At 40.4% G+C, this 19,133-nt stretch overlaps 1 protein-coding gene across 3 annotated transcripts in view; it reads left to right on the top strand.

Moving 5' to 3' along the window:
* Positions 1-19,133, top strand: part of nf1a (neurofibromin 1a) — a 100,972-nt gene that overhangs the window by 14,872 nt on the left and 66,967 nt on the right. For all 3 annotated transcript variants that reach the window (XM_086216121.1, XM_086216123.1, XM_086216122.1), the window contains exons 2-16: positions 1,772-1,915; positions 2,966-3,049; positions 6,827-7,017; positions 8,633-8,739; positions 8,866-8,933; positions 10,280-10,355; positions 10,947-11,104; positions 11,197-11,370; positions 12,495-12,623; positions 12,707-12,781; positions 12,866-12,997; positions 14,907-15,044; positions 15,191-15,304; positions 18,105-18,184; positions 18,898-19,021. In XM_086216121.1, coding sequence (XP_086072247.1) covers positions 1,772-1,915; positions 2,966-3,049; positions 6,827-7,017; positions 8,633-8,739; positions 8,866-8,933; positions 10,280-10,355; positions 10,947-11,104; positions 11,197-11,370; positions 12,495-12,623; positions 12,707-12,781; positions 12,866-12,997; positions 14,907-15,044; positions 15,191-15,304; positions 18,105-18,184; positions 18,898-19,021 — 1,794 coding nt within the window. The remainder of the gene's footprint in view (positions 1-1,771; positions 1,916-2,965; positions 3,050-6,826; positions 7,018-8,632; positions 8,740-8,865; positions 8,934-10,279; positions 10,356-10,946; positions 11,105-11,196; positions 11,371-12,494; positions 12,624-12,706; positions 12,782-12,865; positions 12,998-14,906; positions 15,045-15,190; positions 15,305-18,104; positions 18,185-18,897; positions 19,022-19,133) is intronic.

Here is a 19,133-nt window from a genome sequence, read left to right on the forward strand (position 1 = left end):
TCAAAACATCAGCGTGTTTGTACCTACTACATGCTATCATTGAAACATTTGTTTTTCTTTGAGCAATTTTATTGAATATTTTATATATCACAAAAAGGCCACCCTGAAAAAATGCCACACTCACAAAACCACTCATTACTTCTGCTGTGAGGAAGGATTAATATGTTAGGCGGCCTCTTGATGTAGGGCCACTCTTTGTCCCGCTGCTTTTGAAGCCCACCTCTCTGTGCAAATACAGAGTAAAACAAAACTGTGAGGGAACAGTAAATAAACAATATCTTGAGCACATCACCCTTCTTTATACTGAGTCAACATGGAAAAGAGGCCAACTCTAATAGTGCTCATTCAGGGTAAACAAAACCCTTGGGATCTAGATAATCATTATGTCTTCTACTTAATAAAGTTTGAATATTATTGTAGTTTGAGTCAATTTTGGTGTCATTTGGAGACCAACTTCACTAATCGTGTGTCAGTTGAGAAGTAAGTTAACAATCTTACTTTGTGTAGGTGGCTATTTGAACAACAGTAAGTGAGATGGACTGATCTGCACCCTATTCATTACCACATCTATACAGGCAGAAAAAAAACAGACAAGAGAGTGCATCCGATGATGCAATATGTCAGTAGCCATGTACGTGTGTTCCTTACACCTCTGCATCAGGCTGCCGGTTGATGTCCTGTGGCTGAATTCCCTTGTCTGCTGTAATCACTTCTCCTGATCTCTAATTTAATAAACTTGAGGTGGAGAAGTGGGTGGATTGCCCAACATGGCGTTCAAAATAGCTTCCTGACCAATTTAACATCTTTTCTAACTCCTTTGTCCTAATTTTTGATCCCACAATCAGATATTTTACATCTGGTGTCCAGGAGGTTCAATTCTCTGAAACAAAGTACAGTCTTTGAATGCTGAGCCACAATTTCAGGGGTTTCCCTTCGGTTGAATATCCCTTACTGAATATTTTCCACATTAGAATTTTAAGAGTAATGTTAACAGTTAAATGCTGAAAAGTTTCCTTGTATGTGTAAAATCCATCCATCCATCCATTTTCTACTGCTTATCCTTATAAGGGTCACGGAGGGTCTGGAGCCTTCAGATGAGAGGTGGCGTACACCAGGGCCAACACATATAGACAGACAACCATTCACTCTCACAGTCACACCTACAGTCAATTTAGAGTATCAATCAGCCTCGTCCTCTCTTGATGTCTTTGGACTGTGGGAGGAAGCCAGAGTGCCTGGAGAGAATGCAAACTACATGCAAACTCCACACAGAAAACCTTGTGCTCGAGCTGGGGCTCAAACCAGGAACCTTCTTGCTATGAGACGACAGTGCAAACCACCACACCGCTGTGCCACCCATGTGTAAAATCATGCTTGGCAATAAAGATTTTCTGATTCTGATTCTGAAGTTTGCGCCGCGATAGATGCATAGAAACCATGTAACAATGAATTCATTCACATATCAGGTGCACAGCCATATTTATACTGAGTCAGAGAAAGAAGCTTACCGAAGCGCTTAAAATTTGTGGCAACATACACTTACTGGCCTCTTCACCCCCAGCACACCTGTACAACTGAGCAATCAACTTTTACAATGCTTATAAGTATTCATTGATACAGTCAGAAGGGTAACGAGGCCACCTTCAAAAGATTACAGCACTGAAATGGAAAATACCTGATTTCAACTCTCTTATGTTGGTGTTTTATGAGCTGATGTCGTTGTAATGTGATCCCTTGCATCATTGTCCTGCTCTCTTGTCTTTATCTTTAGCTTCCCATTAAAGTTGGACACCAGAATACTCACACCAAAGTCAGCACAGAGCACAACAAAGAATGTCTGATCAACATTTCCAAGTACAAATTCTCCCTCGTCATCAGTGGCCTCACCACCATCCTGAAAAATGTCAACAACATGGTAAGTTGGTATCTTCATCTTGTGTTTGTTCAAATAATTTTCTTAATAAATCGTAATTTTGTGTCTGACTCACAAGAGATTTCGGATGGACATACAATCAAGGGCTACATCAGGGGTTCTCAAACTTTTTCTGTCATTCCCCCCCCCACCCCAATTTTGTTTTGACAAAATAGGCCATGTTTAACTTTATTGACCTATTAAAAATGACAAACATTCCTTTAATTTTTCAGAACTAGAAAAAATGAAATAAAATGTGTTTCATCCCCGTCAAATATCTCTCCATTTTAAAAACAGACCTGACAACAGTTGCTATGAAAGAGGTTTAAAGCGCGCTTTGGTTCCGCCGTGAAAAAAATTCCGACGTCCACACATTAGAGAGGGGGGGAACTAATGTTTGGACATTGGAATTTTTTTTCACGGCGCAACCATAAACAAAGCGAAAGGTGAGGGGGAACTAATGTTTGGACGTCGGGTGACTCGCGCCCCCACTGAGACACCACACACTTTGAGAAACGCTGGGCTACATTGACTTGAATGGCAGTATTCTGAGTAGGGTTGAGTGTTCCACTCTATTTTAAGATAGTCCAATCCTGTTTTATGGAGATTGCAGATTTGTGATCCAATCGTACGAGGGGTGGGAGAAGTTACGTTACTGCAGGGAATCAAATATGGTGGACAGAGAAGTTGAGTGAATAGTAGAAAACACCAAGATGCAAATAAAGTCACAGTGCAAATACCATTATTTTTGATGGACAGGCAGATGAAACATTGTTCATTTAATAATTCAATATTTTCAAATCTTGAATTATTTAAAAAAAAGAGTGTGTGTGGGGGGGGCTTTGACATGATTGTGGTGTTGACATACCAAAAGAACTCATCAGTATAGGTGTCTGAGTATTCTACAAAGTAGAGAGTATATTTATTACGACTATTTATTACAACTAATCTCTCAGCAAAGCTACTGGTATGCAACTGATTGGCATGGATAAGCAGAGTTTTCCTCATTTGTAAAAGCAGAGTGAGAGATGTTGTGATTGTTTCGTCCTGCAGCGAATATTTGGAGAAGCGTCTGAGAAGAACCTCTACCTCTCCCAGCTCATCATCCTGGACACACTGGAGAAGTGCCTGGCTGGGGTGAGTGCTTCCCTAGAAACACATCTCACACCCAGACAGCGTTGCAGTCATAATGTTATTGCAGTTTATTAAATTATTATTTGTATGTAGTCTGTTTCATATTCCTGCAAAACTAAAAAATTATTTGACAGCTGGGAAGCTACTCTTTACATGAAACTGAACTGAGTCTATGCAGTAAAAAGACTGAAATAGAAAAGAGACTAAAAATGAGACTAAAAATTCAACAACAGGTTACACTGGGCTTGCTGAGTTCCAAGGCCTTTCCCAGGTCACTGTAACATTACAATCTGATTTTGACTTTCAAGCAATGAGGAGGTGATATTGTAATGATACATTTCTGGTTGGAAATCTGCAAAATTCCCTCCAGTAACTGACTGGATTGAAAGAAGGGGTAGGTGATATGGAAAAAATCCAATAGATGTTTTATGATAGAATCATTATTTTATCCTGTTTCTATATCGTGATGATGATCTTAAGACAGTTTTGCACGTAACTGCAAACTAGCTCAATTCCATATTTCAAAATAGCATTACTTGCCATCATATTTTAGTCTATTTTTATTTAGCCATATATGATTTTGATTGATTTGCAGTGTTCCCCACAGGTTGAGAATGTACTTGTGGTGGTGGGCAACACAACATGTTGCAGCATGTACATGGCACACGATGAGCCAGTGTTTTGTGGAATACAGTCACCCCCAGCCCTGCCCTTGTATGAATGGATTTGCAAACATGTCACCCCAAGACGTAGAATGTGTATTATAGATGTCAAACACATATTTCAGAACTGTGATATTTTATTCAAAAAAATGAGGCAATACAAGAGAATATGTTCAGAGCCTATGAAATCATAATTATGAAAATGATTGAGCACTTTTTCCAAAAGACTAGATTATTCATAATGAAAAGTTTTTCTTTCATTTTTATAATACTTAGTTTTCTGCTGTTCATTAATATAAATTGCTTGTGTTGATGAAGACATACAAATCCAGCAAACAGGTTCTGTCACCCCATTTTCAAAATAAACCAACGAGTCCTGTGCGTTTCTCTTCTTTAATACAGATTCTACGTCTCGAGGGTAGGGTTTTGCAAAGGCAGGCTTCCTTCACAGTTCATACAAGGGCAGGGATACAGGGGAAACACATCTGATGAGGTAACTGTATTTGACACAACAGCGGTTCAAAATAAACTAGATAAACCAAGGTTGATGCTCTGTGTAGAAAAAAACACTCAAAATTTTGATGATGAACTAAACTTCAATTTTTCAAATGTTTTTAACAAAGTTTGCAGTTACCGTCCACAACACATGTAAAAACTGATTTTGGAGGCTAGGAGCAAAAGTTTACATGAACATAGAACTCTACAGATAGAATGTGCATTGTAGCACAATCACACCCTCTCTGTGCAACAAGAACACATTTTTACTCCTTATGGTTTTTTTTTTTTACACAACCCTAATTGAGAGTGTCACTGTCAGAACCACCGACGCACCTGAAGCTTTGAGGTGTAGTCCTTGCGACCCATACTTATTGATCTGACTCTAAAATCAACCCTAGAACTGTGACAGTATTTATGCTGCTGTGTTTGTGCTCACCCAGGCACAGGCCTCTGCTAATTCACTTATACCCCATCGATCATGCTATTCTTGTTTCTACTTGGCTTTCCACCAGGTCGGGATTATATTTGCAGGCATTTCCTGTACAGGTTTTTGTCATTAGCCTTTACGGTCCACTGGACGCCAGGTACAATGCTGTATTTCCGCTTCTGAATGGAAACTAGTGTTACATTTTTAATTCTGTGGATTTCAAGAAGATGCTGCTTCTGAGCCTTCTGCTTTTCCAATCACACCCTAGGTCAAGTAATTGCCCAAAATGACATTTAAAATAATCAACCAATGATTGAAACAATGAACTGTGTCCTACTTGTATTAAAAAAAAACACAACAAAACGTTATTTTTCTAACTTCATTAAGAACATATCAGCTGAGATTATTTATAATGAGAATTTCCATTTGCTGTGTCAACAAGTCTTGAATGATGATTGGTAAGATTAGTGAGAATAATTGGTTTCTCCATTTGTTGTGCTTGATACACTTTGTCATGTGGAGAGTACATTTTCAGCAGGTGTGGCTACATCCTGGACCATTGGGCCCTCTGGCATTCATGAGAGACTGCTGAACTTTATGCTTTGCTGTGTTTGCTCAACTGTGTTTGAAATCAGTATTTTATTAAGCTTGGCTAAAATGTCACCACAATGTGTGCAATTTGCACTACTCTGGGACATAGTTTCATGATCTTCCTTTTGGTAAACATCCACAATTCAAGTGGAAATTGCGCTCAACTAAGGGTTCCATTCAAATTAGTACCTTTCCCTAAAAAAAAAAAAATCAGTTATTCAACATGAAGCTGAGACAAAAACAGTGAAACCAGCGGATGACTTGATCTAGTCTAGTGTTTCACCAGACCCCAAACAGTGCCTTAGTGTTGTGTATCTGGCATTGTTGAGTTTGATACATTGTTAATGCAAGTTTGTACAGAGATTTTTTTCTACCTATTGAACATCGAGAGGACGAGAAATCATCTGTACATTAGCTATGAAAGCATGATCATCAAACAAATGTCAGTGTTTACCTTCATTCCTGTCCTGACAAATGAATATAGCTGTGGTTGTCCTCATTCAAAACTTTAGAATAAATAGAATAGATGTCAGGGGTCTGGCTAGAGTCCGTCCATCCATCCATTTTCCACTGCTTATCCTGTTAAGGGTCACGGGGGGGGGGGGGGGGGGGCTGGAGCCTATCCCAGTGGCCTTTGGGCAAGAGGCGGGGCTCACCCTGTACGGGTAACCAGTCCATCAAAGGCCAACACATATAGACAAACAACTGGGCTGGGCTCTCTCTTAGAGATAGGATGAGGAGCTCAGAGTACAGCCGCTCCTCCTTCATGTTGAGAGGAGCCAGTTGAGGTGGTTTGGGCATCTGGTGAGGATGCCTCCTGAACACCTCCCTCGGGAGGTGTTCCAGGCATGTCCAACCGAGGCCGACCCAGGACGCGCTGGAGGGATTATATCTCTCGGCTGGCCTGGGAACGCCTCGGGATTCCCCCGAAAGTGCTGGTGGAAGTGGCTGGGGAGGGGACAGGCTTCCTTGCTGAGTCTGCTGCCCCTGCAACCCGGACCAACCAGATAAGTGGAGGACGACGACAATGATGACCATTCACACTCACAGTGACACCTACAGTCAATTTAGAGTATCAATCAGCCTAGTCCCCTCTTGATGTCTTTGGACTGTGGGAGGAAGCTGGAGCAACAGAGAGAACCCACACAGGAACAGGGAGAACATGGAGACTCCACACAGAAAGATCCCGTGTTTGAGCCGGAACCTTCTTACTGTGAGGCGACAGTGCTAACCGCTGCACCACCATGCCGCCCCTGGCTAGAGTCCTGGAGTGTAATAATGCTAACATACATGCACCACTTACCAAAGTTTCGACGAGCAATTTTTTCTCTGTTCAATGTGTTTGCTGGGTGTCATCATATTTAGCTGAAAATATAGCTGTGAATGTTGTTGCTGTAGTTAACTGTGGTTAATCTACTTTCAGATAAATTAAAGTTACCTTGATTTTGAAGGGCAATTATACAGTTGATTGAAGCAGAAACACAATTTTATAATAGAAGTATTTTATGTGAAGGGCAGGCTTAGAGCCCACTTGTTCCCATATCCAGAGGTTGGAATATTTTTTTGGTCAATGTTAGAGATTGACAACCCCTACCTCCACAGCAATCCAAGGACTGCTTGCGCCTGGATGAGACCATGCTGGTCAAACAGCTTTTGCCAGAGATCTGCCATTTCATCCACACTTATCGGGAAGGCCACCAGCATGCCACTGAGCTCCGGGCCTCGGCCTCAGCTGTTCTCTTCTCCCTGAGCTGCAACAACTTCAACGCTGTTTTCAGCCGTATCTCCACCAGGTACCCAGTTTCTCAATCAGCATGGTTTTGTACAGGGACTAGACTCCAAGTAATCCACCATACTGTGTATCCACCCTTGACATGATGATATATCAGCAGTAAAGTGGATTGGGTTTCTTTGATTTTGACACTTAAAAGAACACACATCCATAGATATAATTACCCTGGGATTTGATGATATGTTTATCTGAATAAAAGACTAAGTTTTTTTATTTGAACAAGTTTTGTAATATAAGGCCCACAGTAGTTCAGTAATTCACATAAACACGTTATTGCTGAATACAGACGATTTAGACAGATCATGTCCTTATAGAAAGAGCCAGTATGCAAGATGTTGATTTTGAGTATGGCAGAGAAGTTTAAGAGGTATGATAGATGTATGCATAATGGGTCAACCCAGAAGTTGGCATTGTTCTGGGTTCCTACAACCCAAAGCCAATGTGATTTTTACATCGGATTGAAATTATTACAAAAAAATGACCTCTGTGACTCTGTGACAAACAAAAGTTGATGAGACACACTCATTCTCCTCGGCAAGATAATCTGCACAAATATTTCCCCTTTTATTTTTTTTGAAGCATTTATGCAGTCTTGGAAGTACAAAGATAACTTGCCATGAAAAAATATGCCATCTTGATGCCCCCCGCTTTTTTAAAATAGTGTGATAACACGACAATCTCCGTACACTCGTTTGCCTTCTTTTTAGCAATCGCCATTTGCAAGACAGTCAAATTGGTTTGAAATAAGCAAGCGTGGTATATGCTGATTGTTTGACTTTATACTTTAAGCTTGAATGGGTTGAACTGAATGCACCAGGTGGTGACGCTCATTCACAGTTGCGCAAAACCCTGAGTATCATAATTGATTTGAAGCAGAAATCAAAGTGTCAGTGGACTACTGAGCAGACTAGATTATGCTTTTGACTTTGGAAACAAATGCTTTTAGACAGTTTTGCAGTTGTTTGTAGTAAGTTTCCATCAGCCTCAAGTTGACTCCTGACTTCTGGAGTCCCCAGGAAGTCATATAGGGGACAGACATGTTAGAGTGTGAAACATGGCATTTCTAGTGTTAAATTTCTTTGTTCACTTCAAACAGTGGTGGTTCCAACGGAGCAAATAGATTTTAAGTGGCAGGTGATAAATAGAATAATAAAGAACTTAGACAAAAGAGTCAGAGGGTGTGGTAATATGGTTGTGTGAAGCAGACCTATCACTGATTTTGCATTGAAGTGACACATAGGAACATCTGCAGGGAGGTGCACGTCAGGCTACACTGTAGAGTATTCAACTACTCATAACTTCTGGCAGTGATTTATTGCAGAAGGATAAGTCAAGCCTTGCACTGAACTACTGCAACCTCATGGTAGTAACACATCGTTTCGGATTCTGGTTAATGAAAAAGTCTTAAAAAACTGTTAGATTATAAATCTTGACCCAATCATTTTGCAGGATGATGCAGGAATAATAATTAAAAAAAAGCCATTAAGTGCTACATGCAAAGCAACTGTGTCTTTGTGTGTGTGTGTCTTTGTGTGTGTGTGTCCTCATGTCTTTTTGTGTGTCTTTATGTCTTTGTGTGTGTGTCTTTGTGTGTGCGCCTGTCTGTCTGTCCTCAGGCTCCAGGAACTGACAGTGTGCTTGGAGGACAACGTGGATGTTCATGACATTGAGCTGATGCAGTACATTAATGTTGACTGCTCCAAGCTGAAGAGGCTGCTACAAGGTGATCATCAAGGGGTCTTGTGGCTCATCAAAGATGCCAGAATTTATGGCAAATTGTGCATTAAAAGTCTGGTCTGGAGGATGTTTTAGTTCTGTGTTTACAATAATTTTGTGTGTTTTCTTTCAGAAACGGTTCTTAAGTTCAGAGCACTGAAGAAACCAGCTCAACTAGCAGTCATCAACAGTTTAGAAAAGGTGGGTATTACATTGTTTTTCTTTGTCTGTTCTTTTCTTAGTTAACTTCACTTTGTTTTGTATTGAAATGCCTGAACACTGGAAATTATTTGTCTGCATAGCTGCAGAACAAGCCATCAACCAATCACTGTCTAGGGACATGTGCATGCTAATGTCAGTTTACAGGCAGATGAGGTAATTAGCTGCTTAAGCCAAGTTCAGACTACACAACTTTTTTTGTTGGCGACACAACCTGCTGTTCACACCACCCGACGCTCAATCAGGCTGCTGTTCGCACTACAAGATTTGTCGGTGGACGGGAGTGTTCAGACTACACGATTTTCCCCGTCAGTGGGCGTGGCCAACTGCCCAGCTGGCCAGAAAACTCTTGAACACAGCGCGTGCCTCTTTCGTCGTAAACATGGACGCGGAGCAGAACGCAGCCCTCCAGGTTGTTTGTGCGCTATTATGTAACGGAAAAAAAAAACAAAAAAGAGGAAGAGAGTGTGGGCGAAGGAATGGATTGGCAAACGCAGACAGCGTAAAGGCAGGGGTGCTCACGCCAATGCTCAGCCAAGCCTCCCAGATCCTCCTGTGTCCACGGATATCGCGAACCCTTTGTAGAATCCATGCCTCTTGTCATTTTTGTTGTAGTTGTTTGCTATGTGTGACTCCCCACTGCTGCAGCTCTTTTCGTCTGGGTTCGCAGTACCTCCCATGTCTGCTTTCATTGGCTGCAGCACCGTTTACGTCACTGCGACAAGTCCACTTTTTGTCGCCAACGTCGCATGCGACCTCCCAGTCAATTGTCTTAGAACTGTTCACACCTCATTACTTTTGTCGCGGCGGTCGTTAGTGCCTCACCCCGATTTGGGGGAGCGACGTCGCCAACGTCACAGACGCCTAAAATCGTGTAGTGTGAACTGGGCTTTAGCTGCAGTGTACCTGCATGTGTCACTTTGGTGCTGTTGGATTTTGGTGTGTCATTGTGCTTCCAAATCCCAGTCTACTCATAGCATGTAGCTCCAACAAACAAGTTAGTTTACAACGTCACTTCAATCAAAGAAGATGCTGGTGCTCCTCCAGATGCATGTAACAGATAAGAGCATTTCTGATATTCCCTTAGATCTTTTTATTCCTTTGAGAGATGCAATACTTCTAAAAATCCATAAAATGTTTCTAACAGTATGATTGACTGGAAAAAGGATAATGAACTTATATCTTCAGCTGGACCACTAATCTAATCAGGTTTGGCGTTTTTATGAATGTGCTATGTTGTTGTATGTGTGTGTCCATAAAAGCATTTTTTTAATTGAACAGGGAAATATCTTGAGTTCTTCATTATCATAATCTTTTTCTATGTGCAGGCATTTTGGAACTGGGTGGAGAATTACCCTGATGAATTCACTATGCTCTACCAGCGACCACAAGCAGACATGGCAGGTATGATGAGGTCTTCCGAGCTTCACATCAGTGTTGATCATTAGCATCAATCCTACTCAGAATTACATTTGCAACTGATTTAGTAGAGGTTTCACACAGGGTTTTAAAGTCTTAAATTTGCTTTGAAAAAAATGTGTCTTTTGGTCTTCGATAGGATTTTGATAGATCTTACAAATGTAGAAGATTAGGACTTGAATTCTACATTGCAACATCTTGTCTGTATCTTATTACATTTTTTTTTTGGGGGGGGGGGCATATCAGGCTGACCAACTCTTAACACAACACGGTTTAAATCACAGCGGTGAAAAATTTAGCGAACATTTCTTTTAGCATTCCGTGTGTGTGTGTGTGTGTGTGTTTTGTTCCCACTGTCACTCATAAATTGGCAGGTGAATTGAATGAACGGTTCTAAAGGGTTTGGAACAGTGTACATTGCTGATGAATGCTGCTTGTTGGAGTCTCATTTCAACCTGTTGAAAGAAAGCAAGTTGACATCTTGTCTCCTTAGACAGTAAAGTGTGTGTGTGTGTGTGTGTGTGTGTGTGTGTGTGTGTGTGTGTGTGTGTTGTGTGTTTGTGTGTTTCTCTTTAGAAGCTGCAGAGAAACTGTTTGACCTGGTGGACAGCTTTGCAGAAAGTGCAAAGAGGAAGGCAGCAGTGTGGCCTCTTCAAATTATCCTCCTTATCCTCTGTCCAGAGATCACACATACCATCTCCAAAGACACTGTGGAAGATAGCAAGGCCAACAAGGTGGGAGGATAGAACACACACAAGCAAGTGTAATGAAGTATGACTCAAGAAACTCATGTTTTCCTTCCTTCCTTGTGCTGTTATGTCTGCAGAAACTGTTTTTGGACAGTTTGCGAAAAGCTTTAGCAGGCCAGGGCGGCAGTAAGCAGCTGATGGAGAGCGCTGCTATTGCTTGTGTTAAGCTCTGTAAAGCCTCGACCTACATCAACTGGGAGGATCACTCAACCATCTTCCTCCTTGTCCAGTCCATTGTCATGGATCTCAAGGTTGGACCAATTTCTTCAGTTCCTCATTCTGACACTCAAAAACATGGAAATTCAAATTCTGGTCCTTTCAAGGGAAAAAGTTCATTATTTTAGCTCAAGAAGGCCCCCCCAAAAAAAATCAGTTTAGGGAAGCTAAATGGATACGCCAATGCGACCATTTTTGTGTGCGCACTTCCTTAGAAGAGATGATTGTATTAAAAAGATTGAATATTTTATTAATACATATTATTTTATGTATCAACATTGAACATGTTTTTTCAGTTAATTTTTGGTTATTAGTATATTTTTATGTATTTGAGATTTGATGGATTCTATATTGATATTAAATGACGTTCATTAAACAAACTTAGCCTAAGCAAACCTTTCTGTTAATGATCTTTGATCCTTTAAGTTTAGCCATTCAAGGACCTTGACCAAGAACTAGAAAAGGGGACATTTTACAGCAAACAACCACAAAACTTAAAAAAAAAAAATTTCTCATTAAACATTTGGGTGATGCAGCAGAGGCTGACATCCAAAAGTACAACAGGAGGCATAAGGTTTATGGAGTTATATTTATTTAATAAACAATAATCTACATCCATACACAGCACAAAAAACAAGTATGACATGTCAAACTGTAAAATTTGATCTAATGACTGCAGAGGACCTCTCTCTTTTTGTTTCTCTGGCTGTCTCTGCACTGTGTTGGAAATGAGAATGGAACTCCCTGTCCAAAATATATAGTATTTCCAAATCAGGGCTTTTCAGCTAGATCAGGATGCAGATTGCACTGTCAGCTGCAGATAAATTTAGTGACATTGGCTGTGGACCCTCTAAAATCTTTATCTACATTGACTTATCAAGTTATTTGCAAGTTACATTGTGTGACTCCTGAGATTGCAGTGGGTGAGGCTCTTGCCAGAGCTCACGAGACACATAATTGTCATAGTAGTCTTGCACTGGCAGTTGGAGTTGCACAATCAAAGTTGAAAGTAGCAATCATCCAGTCAGTTTCTGGAGGCAACATGTCCACACTGTGTTCACCTTCAGGTGATCTTATGGACCAAGAAATGATGCTATTGGTTTCTAATATATGTAAGACTTCAAGGCAACTATGTAACGGTTATTGATGGTTTCTTTAGGCTTTGCTGTTCAACCCAGCCAAACCCTTCTGGAGGGGGGCAGGCAGCCAGAATGCTGACGTGGAGCTCATGATGGACTGCTTCGTCTCCTGTTTCCGCATTAATCCTCACAACAACCAGCACTTTAAGGTAAACTGAAAATTACCTGTGTGCTTTTGTGTGTGTGTGTGTGTGTGTGTCTGTAACGGATCTCTCTCCTCTCCATCTTGAAGGTCTGTTTGGCCTCTTCCTCTCCGTCCACTTTTCACTTTGTCCTAGTCAACTCGTTACACAGAATAATCACCAACGTAAGTCTCCATACCTTCTTCACACTCCAGTGTTAATGTAGTCATTTTATGTGTTCTTTCTCATGCTGTGTTTTCTGCTTCCAGTCTGATCTGGACTGGTGGCCGAAGATCGATGCAGTGTACTGCTACTCCGGGGAGCTCCGCTTTATGTTCTCAGACACCCTCAATCGGGTGGTCCAAGGCATTAGCACACACGCTCCGCTACGGATGACAACGGTCAGACAACTGTCATTACAACTGAAACTTTACCATGTCATATCAATTATTAAGTCCTACTGGAGCAGAAACGGTCTCATATAATCTTCCTCAGTTTATTCAGTTGGAATAAAAAATTAAGTTTGTACATGAACTACCCAAAACATATCACATTACCCAATATAAACTATTAAAACCAGTGCCTAGAATTTTTCTTTCTTTAATTTATTTTAATTTAGATTTCTTAAAACTTATTTCAATGCTTATTTGAATCATTTACTGTGCAGTGATTATAAAACTGTAAATGGTAACTATGGTGGTGCCACTGTGTTGCTCAGTTCAAGCATCAGCTATTGAATTGCTGGGTGCTGTACATTCCCAAAACAGCTCATTCCAGATTGTTTTCTGATTATAGCACAACTGAAAACAGGTCTGTGGGCAAGTAGTCTGGCTGTATCATCAGCGCCACGTTTAATGTATAGGCTGCTGAATCATTCCATAATGTCATCAGGGAGGAATCTTCTGTTAGTAAAAGAAGCGGGCTCGCTGCTGGAATACAAGATTTTAGATGGAATGGCAGTCAGATCACAAATATCACGTTTTATGGAATTAAAAGAAGGTGGAAGTGCTCGGACTAAACCCAAATGCAAGAAAATCAATCTTATTGCTTATTGATATAGTATATGGAAAATCTTTTAAATTTGTGAATTGGGGTCCATTTTGTATATTGCAGATATATCTGTATTGGCTAGAGCCTGATCGATTGATGCGGATTAATATTAACAAGAAATCAGCCTGTATAAATTGATGTAGGCATGTTTGTTGTATTTCGAAAAGATTTCTTTGCAATGTTTGTCCAGTAGAGTGTGCTGTGGTCCTGTATTGGACTGAAGTCATTTTGGACAGTCACAGTTATTTTTTTATTAAACTGTCTTATAAAATATGTACATAAATAAATTTGTTACCAGAATTCCTGATATTGGTATGGTTGCTGGCCTCAAATATTCCAAAATATGTCAGGTCCTGTTATAAATATTTGTTGATGAGGATCAGGAGTCAGGACCAAAGTGAATAGAACAGTCCTGAGGTGTTGGTTTGCATGGTCTGGGCAGGGCTACTCTAGGTGTATGTGTATCACTTTGTGGAAGAGCAACCATTCTTTAAGCAGATATAGAGTGCTGCAGGAATGAGTGCTGAAACCCAGAAATAAGTTATCATTGTTGAACATCTGGTTTCCACATCTCAGCGTCAGTGGGTTTTCAGTGAAATACCTGAAATGAGGTCTGTTGGTATCATGAGCTGAAGATATTATAATGCTTTTAAAACATACAATTTTGGCATAAAATGTGTCAAAAAATGAATCGGCAAATTTGAAAGCTTTCATGTGTCTTTAAAAAAGTGGTTGCTAACCTGTCTATAAACAAGCGTACAGGAGGTTGTTGCAGAGATATTACACCTCATCACGTTAAAAATATTGAAGTCTTGCATCTGCTGGACAGTTTGTTGCTAGTCTCACTTTAGCTTTGTACTTCTAGCCATTGCATTAACTCTTCAAAAACTATAATTGCCAAAGTAGTGTAGGGAACCTGATCTTGCTGAACTAAACATGTTAGTCTCATCAACTTTTGTTCACCACAAAGGTTATTTGCGGCAATAATCCAAAATCCAGTTTAACAATCCCACTGGGTTTTTGGTTGAGGGAGCCCATTACTTCTGAGTTGCAGAAGAAAAAATCCTCATCCCTGATGTGATCTATAAAGGGTTCATTCTAAATTAACAAATACAGAATGGTCAAGTAAATTTAGGAATATCCCATTCCATTCCTACCTATGATACATCTAAATTCTACACACTGGACCTTTTTAAATGATTACGGTTGTTGAATATGCTTCCTGCAGCTTGACCCTCTCCTCACTGTTGTCTCTCATAGAGTCTGACATTCAAAGGGAAGATGACCACCAGCCTTAAGTTCAAAGAAAAAACCACTGATCTGGACACTCGGAGTTACAAGTGCCTCCTTCTCGCCCTGGTCAAACTCATCCATGCTGACCCCAAACTCATGTTGCATGTGAGTTGGCCACAATGACTCAACTGCTGCAAGCCATGACTTTTAGTTGGATTTAAACAGGATTGGCAATCTTGTACAGATCTTATTTCATGTCTTTATAATAGAAGCAGGTTACGCATACTGTTTTATTTATGGTTGGTTTGCAGAACCCAGTGAAGCAAGCACCAGATATGCAGAGCAGCACAGCAGAGCTTATTACGGGCCTGGTGCAGCTAGTGCCTCTAACCAACACAACCCAGCTCACCCAAGAAGCCATGGAGGTCTGAGACTACTGAACCTGCATTCGTTCCATTTCTGCTTTTTTACTGCATCTCATTGTCATGTCAGAAGACATATGGTCTTCCAACTTAATATCCAAACTGCAATATCAAACCAGAACATTTCTGCCCTGCAAAATTTTGAATAGGCCTGCAGCCTGACATATCTGCCTTAATTGTGTGGCTCAGTGGCAGGCCAAGTGCAGAAGTTCCTTGAATTAACATGTGCTTACGGTCTTCATAGTTCCAGCTTTAGGCGTCAAATGCACAAAAAGTAAAAATGAGGTTGTGTTTGTAGTGTCAAATATACAGAAGTCGGAAATTAGCATTAGCATGCTAATAGCAATAGGGTAACCTTAGTGGTAAAGATGTGAGGTGATGTTTAGGGTTGCCAGCTCCGTGACATGGAAATAAGGGACAGTGGCAGAGGTGGGGGGATGCACTCTTTCATGAACCCTGCATTATGAGTACATTAAGTACACACTGAATTTGATCCTTCTATTTTGGTCTCTGTGAAGTGCAAAGTATCATTCGTCAGAATAAAAAAACAAAAAACAAATTGAATATAGCATAAATCGAAGTAAACTTATAGAAGATGTTTTTCAGAAGTGTGCAACAACAAACAACAACAAATATTCTTTGAAATTTAACAATCAGTGCAAAATCCATCCATCCATCCATCCATTTTCTACCGATTATCCTATTAAGGGTCATGGGGGGCTGGAGCCTATCCCAGCAGCCTGCGAGAGGCGGGGTTCACCCTGGACAGGTCACCAGTCCATCGCAGGGCCAACATTTATAGACAAACAACCATTCACACTCACAGTCACACCTACAGTCAATTTAGAGTGTTCTGTCAGCCTCGTCCCCACTCACTCCTGTACTTTTGCAGGCATTTCTTTTTTTTCTTCTTTTTTTTTTTTTGCACATAGGCGAACTGGAGTCTGACTGGGTAGCGTCCATGATTTTTTTTTTTTTTTAATCATTGGTTAACAAGAAGCATGATCCTGTGGCAGAGGGAGAACGGAACAGCCAGTAGCAGTCAGAGAGCTGAATGATTACTTTCATTATAATAAAATTTGTGTTGAGATAGATTTTCAGAAATAAGGGACAAAGTGCAACCCTTATCATCAAGGGACATGTCTTTTCGTTCCCAAATATCTGTATTTTGAGGGACAGTTGGCATCCTTACCTCAGACTGTAAAGCAGTGTCGGCATCTGTGTCATTGTCACTCATGCTCAGCTCTGTTATGATTGTCTTCCGGTATCTTCTTTGCAAACAACCGTACCTCACCCAATAAGGTAACTGGGACTCTGTATCGTCATACTCGTGTGAGAGTGTGCTGTCAGCTCATTGGTCACAGAGGAGGAGAGGGCTTGGGAAGAAGTTTACTGAAAGTTTTCACGTAAAGTGTTAATTATGTTGACATTTTGCAGACCACTTTTAATTCTCACGGTAATGTGGGACAAAGTGCGTCCCTTTTCAGCTCAATACCGGACACACGCTTTTGTTTCTAAATATGGGATGATTCCGTTTTTCAAGGGATGGTTGGCAACCCTAACCATGATTCAAGTTTCAAACACAAAAGTCCAAAATTGGCATTAGTGCTCTAATGCTAATTAATACAGGACAATGCTAATTGTAAAGGTGTGAGATCATGTTTCTAGTGTGAAGTACACTTCAACAACAAATTACCATGAGCATGCTAATGCTAACATAATGTCAATTAGTATGCCCATGGTAATTTGTCCGATGTGAGGTTATTCCTCTGGCCTCTAAAAAAAAAAAGCTGAATTACCACTATCATGGTAACGCTTTCACATGCTGTTGCCAGTGATAAACTTTTAAGGTCATGGTTGAGGGATCAAATGCACAGAAAACTTGAAATTAGCATGCTAATAATAACCTTATGTTAAGCATGGTCATGGTAAAGTTAAGGGTGTGCAGTCATTCCTCTAGTGTCCAAAATCCAGAGATGAAAGTTGTAACTTGTTCCATGTTCAGTAACGCCTTGTTGGTCCAAGATTCTAAAAAGGTAACGCAGAGATTGTGATACGTTAGTGTATACTGCTTCAAGTTATTATTTACTCTAAGGCTCCAAAATGCGGCCTTCTGAAGTCTCAGGCTTATGGGTGACACCACCATCCTTGCTATTACAATGATCAAAGAGCCAGTATGAACAAGCAATTATTTTGAAGTGAAGAATATGGGTGGCTTTTTTGCCCAAAAATAAGTTTTCCTACGCCTGTCTGAAGAATTATATTTCAAGGTTGTGGCTGTATGGATGTTAGAAAGACAAAGTGTAGAGGAAAGGAGTGCAGAAAGATTCCCAAAACCTCGTCAAACTTCAGCAAACTGTGACCAATTGGTGTTGCTCCAAATAGGGGAGACAGACTGTCACCATTTATTTCAGTGTATTTTTTGGGGGGCATTTTTGGGTGACTTTTGTTGATATTGTTGCATGAATCTCCACCAAAACTAACTGCCAACCTAATAAGAGTAATTGCAAGATGGGCTCTTGGAGTTCTTCTTTCAATGACCTTTTTAGTTATTTGTTTCTCACAAATAACATTTTCAGCATGATTTATGGACATCAAAACTCTCTGATATCTAAGGTATATTAGCCTCTCATAAAGACTTGACTTGGATATAAACATGCTTGCTTCGCTAGTTTTCTCTGCACTTCAGGAAAATTCCACAAATACAGTTTCAGACTCTGTGTGAACCGTTGACTTACATTCATTTTTCTGTTCTCTAAAAGTGTCCTCTACCTCACTTATGGTTTCTCCTGTGTCTGTGAAGGCTCTGTTAGTGCTACACCAGCCAGAGACCATAGAGCTTTGGAACCCTGATGCACCTATTGAGACATTCTGGGATATCAGGTACTCTACATATCTGACATAAATGGAGCCACAGATGTCTGCTGTGACATACTCCTCCCCCATAACTTTTTCAATATTCAGTTTCGATTCAACTTGACATCAGCCTACTTGATATGGTTAAGTTATTGGGGCTATTCTCAACAAATATTATTAGTCCCTCTCGTTAAGGTTGTGCAATTTGACTAAAATCGCATATCTGATATAGTTCACTTCATATATTAATTATGTGCCGCTACTTGCTTATTTGCTCATCTGTAAGTTTTAATGGTGTGCTGTGGTATGAGTATGTAAACTCTACATGTTATTATAGCAAATATATACCCAGAACAACAACTGCCTTAGTGCCCTGTCCTGTTTTGTTTTCTCTGCTTCAAAGTGTACAGTTCCTTCTCTGATTATATTTTGGATCAGATAGATAAGTATCTGGGTCTTAGGATGAGGAGGGTCACATCTGGACTATCTTACAAGTCAGCCATGATTAGGACTAAGATTTAGCATTCATTGCAGCTAAGCTAACCAGCAGTCAGCTGTCAGATGGGGATCTGGAGCTCAAGAAGGGTGTCATGCCCCTTGTGTGGCTTTACAAATAATGGACAATCAGTAAATTTCCCCTTTTCCTTTTTTTAAACTTTGTTGTAGTTTCTGGATGTGACCTTAGATGTACTGAAAGCAATTAACTGACCTCTTCTTTTTCATGTTGTTTCACTCTGCAGTTCCCAGGTGCTCTTCATCATCTGCCGCAAACTGATTGGCCAGCAAATGGGCAATGGGACAGAGGTTCTCAAATGGTTGAGGGAGATCCTCATCTGCAGGAACAAGTTTCTTCTCAAAAACAAGGTATTGTCATGTTTATTAAACTGGCATCAAACAAAAACAGTGAAAGAGAGGGCATACATCATGCATTGTGCATAGCATCATATCCAACAAAACATGCAACCTACATTTGAGC

Source organism: Aulostomus chinensis, chromosome 10 (genome assembly GCF_037954235.1).
Source record: "Aulostomus chinensis isolate RoL2024-O1b breed Wild chromosome 10, RoL_Achi_v1.0, whole genome shotgun sequence".
NCBI lineage: Eukaryota > Metazoa > Chordata > Actinopteri > Syngnathiformes > Aulostomidae > Aulostomus > Aulostomus chinensis.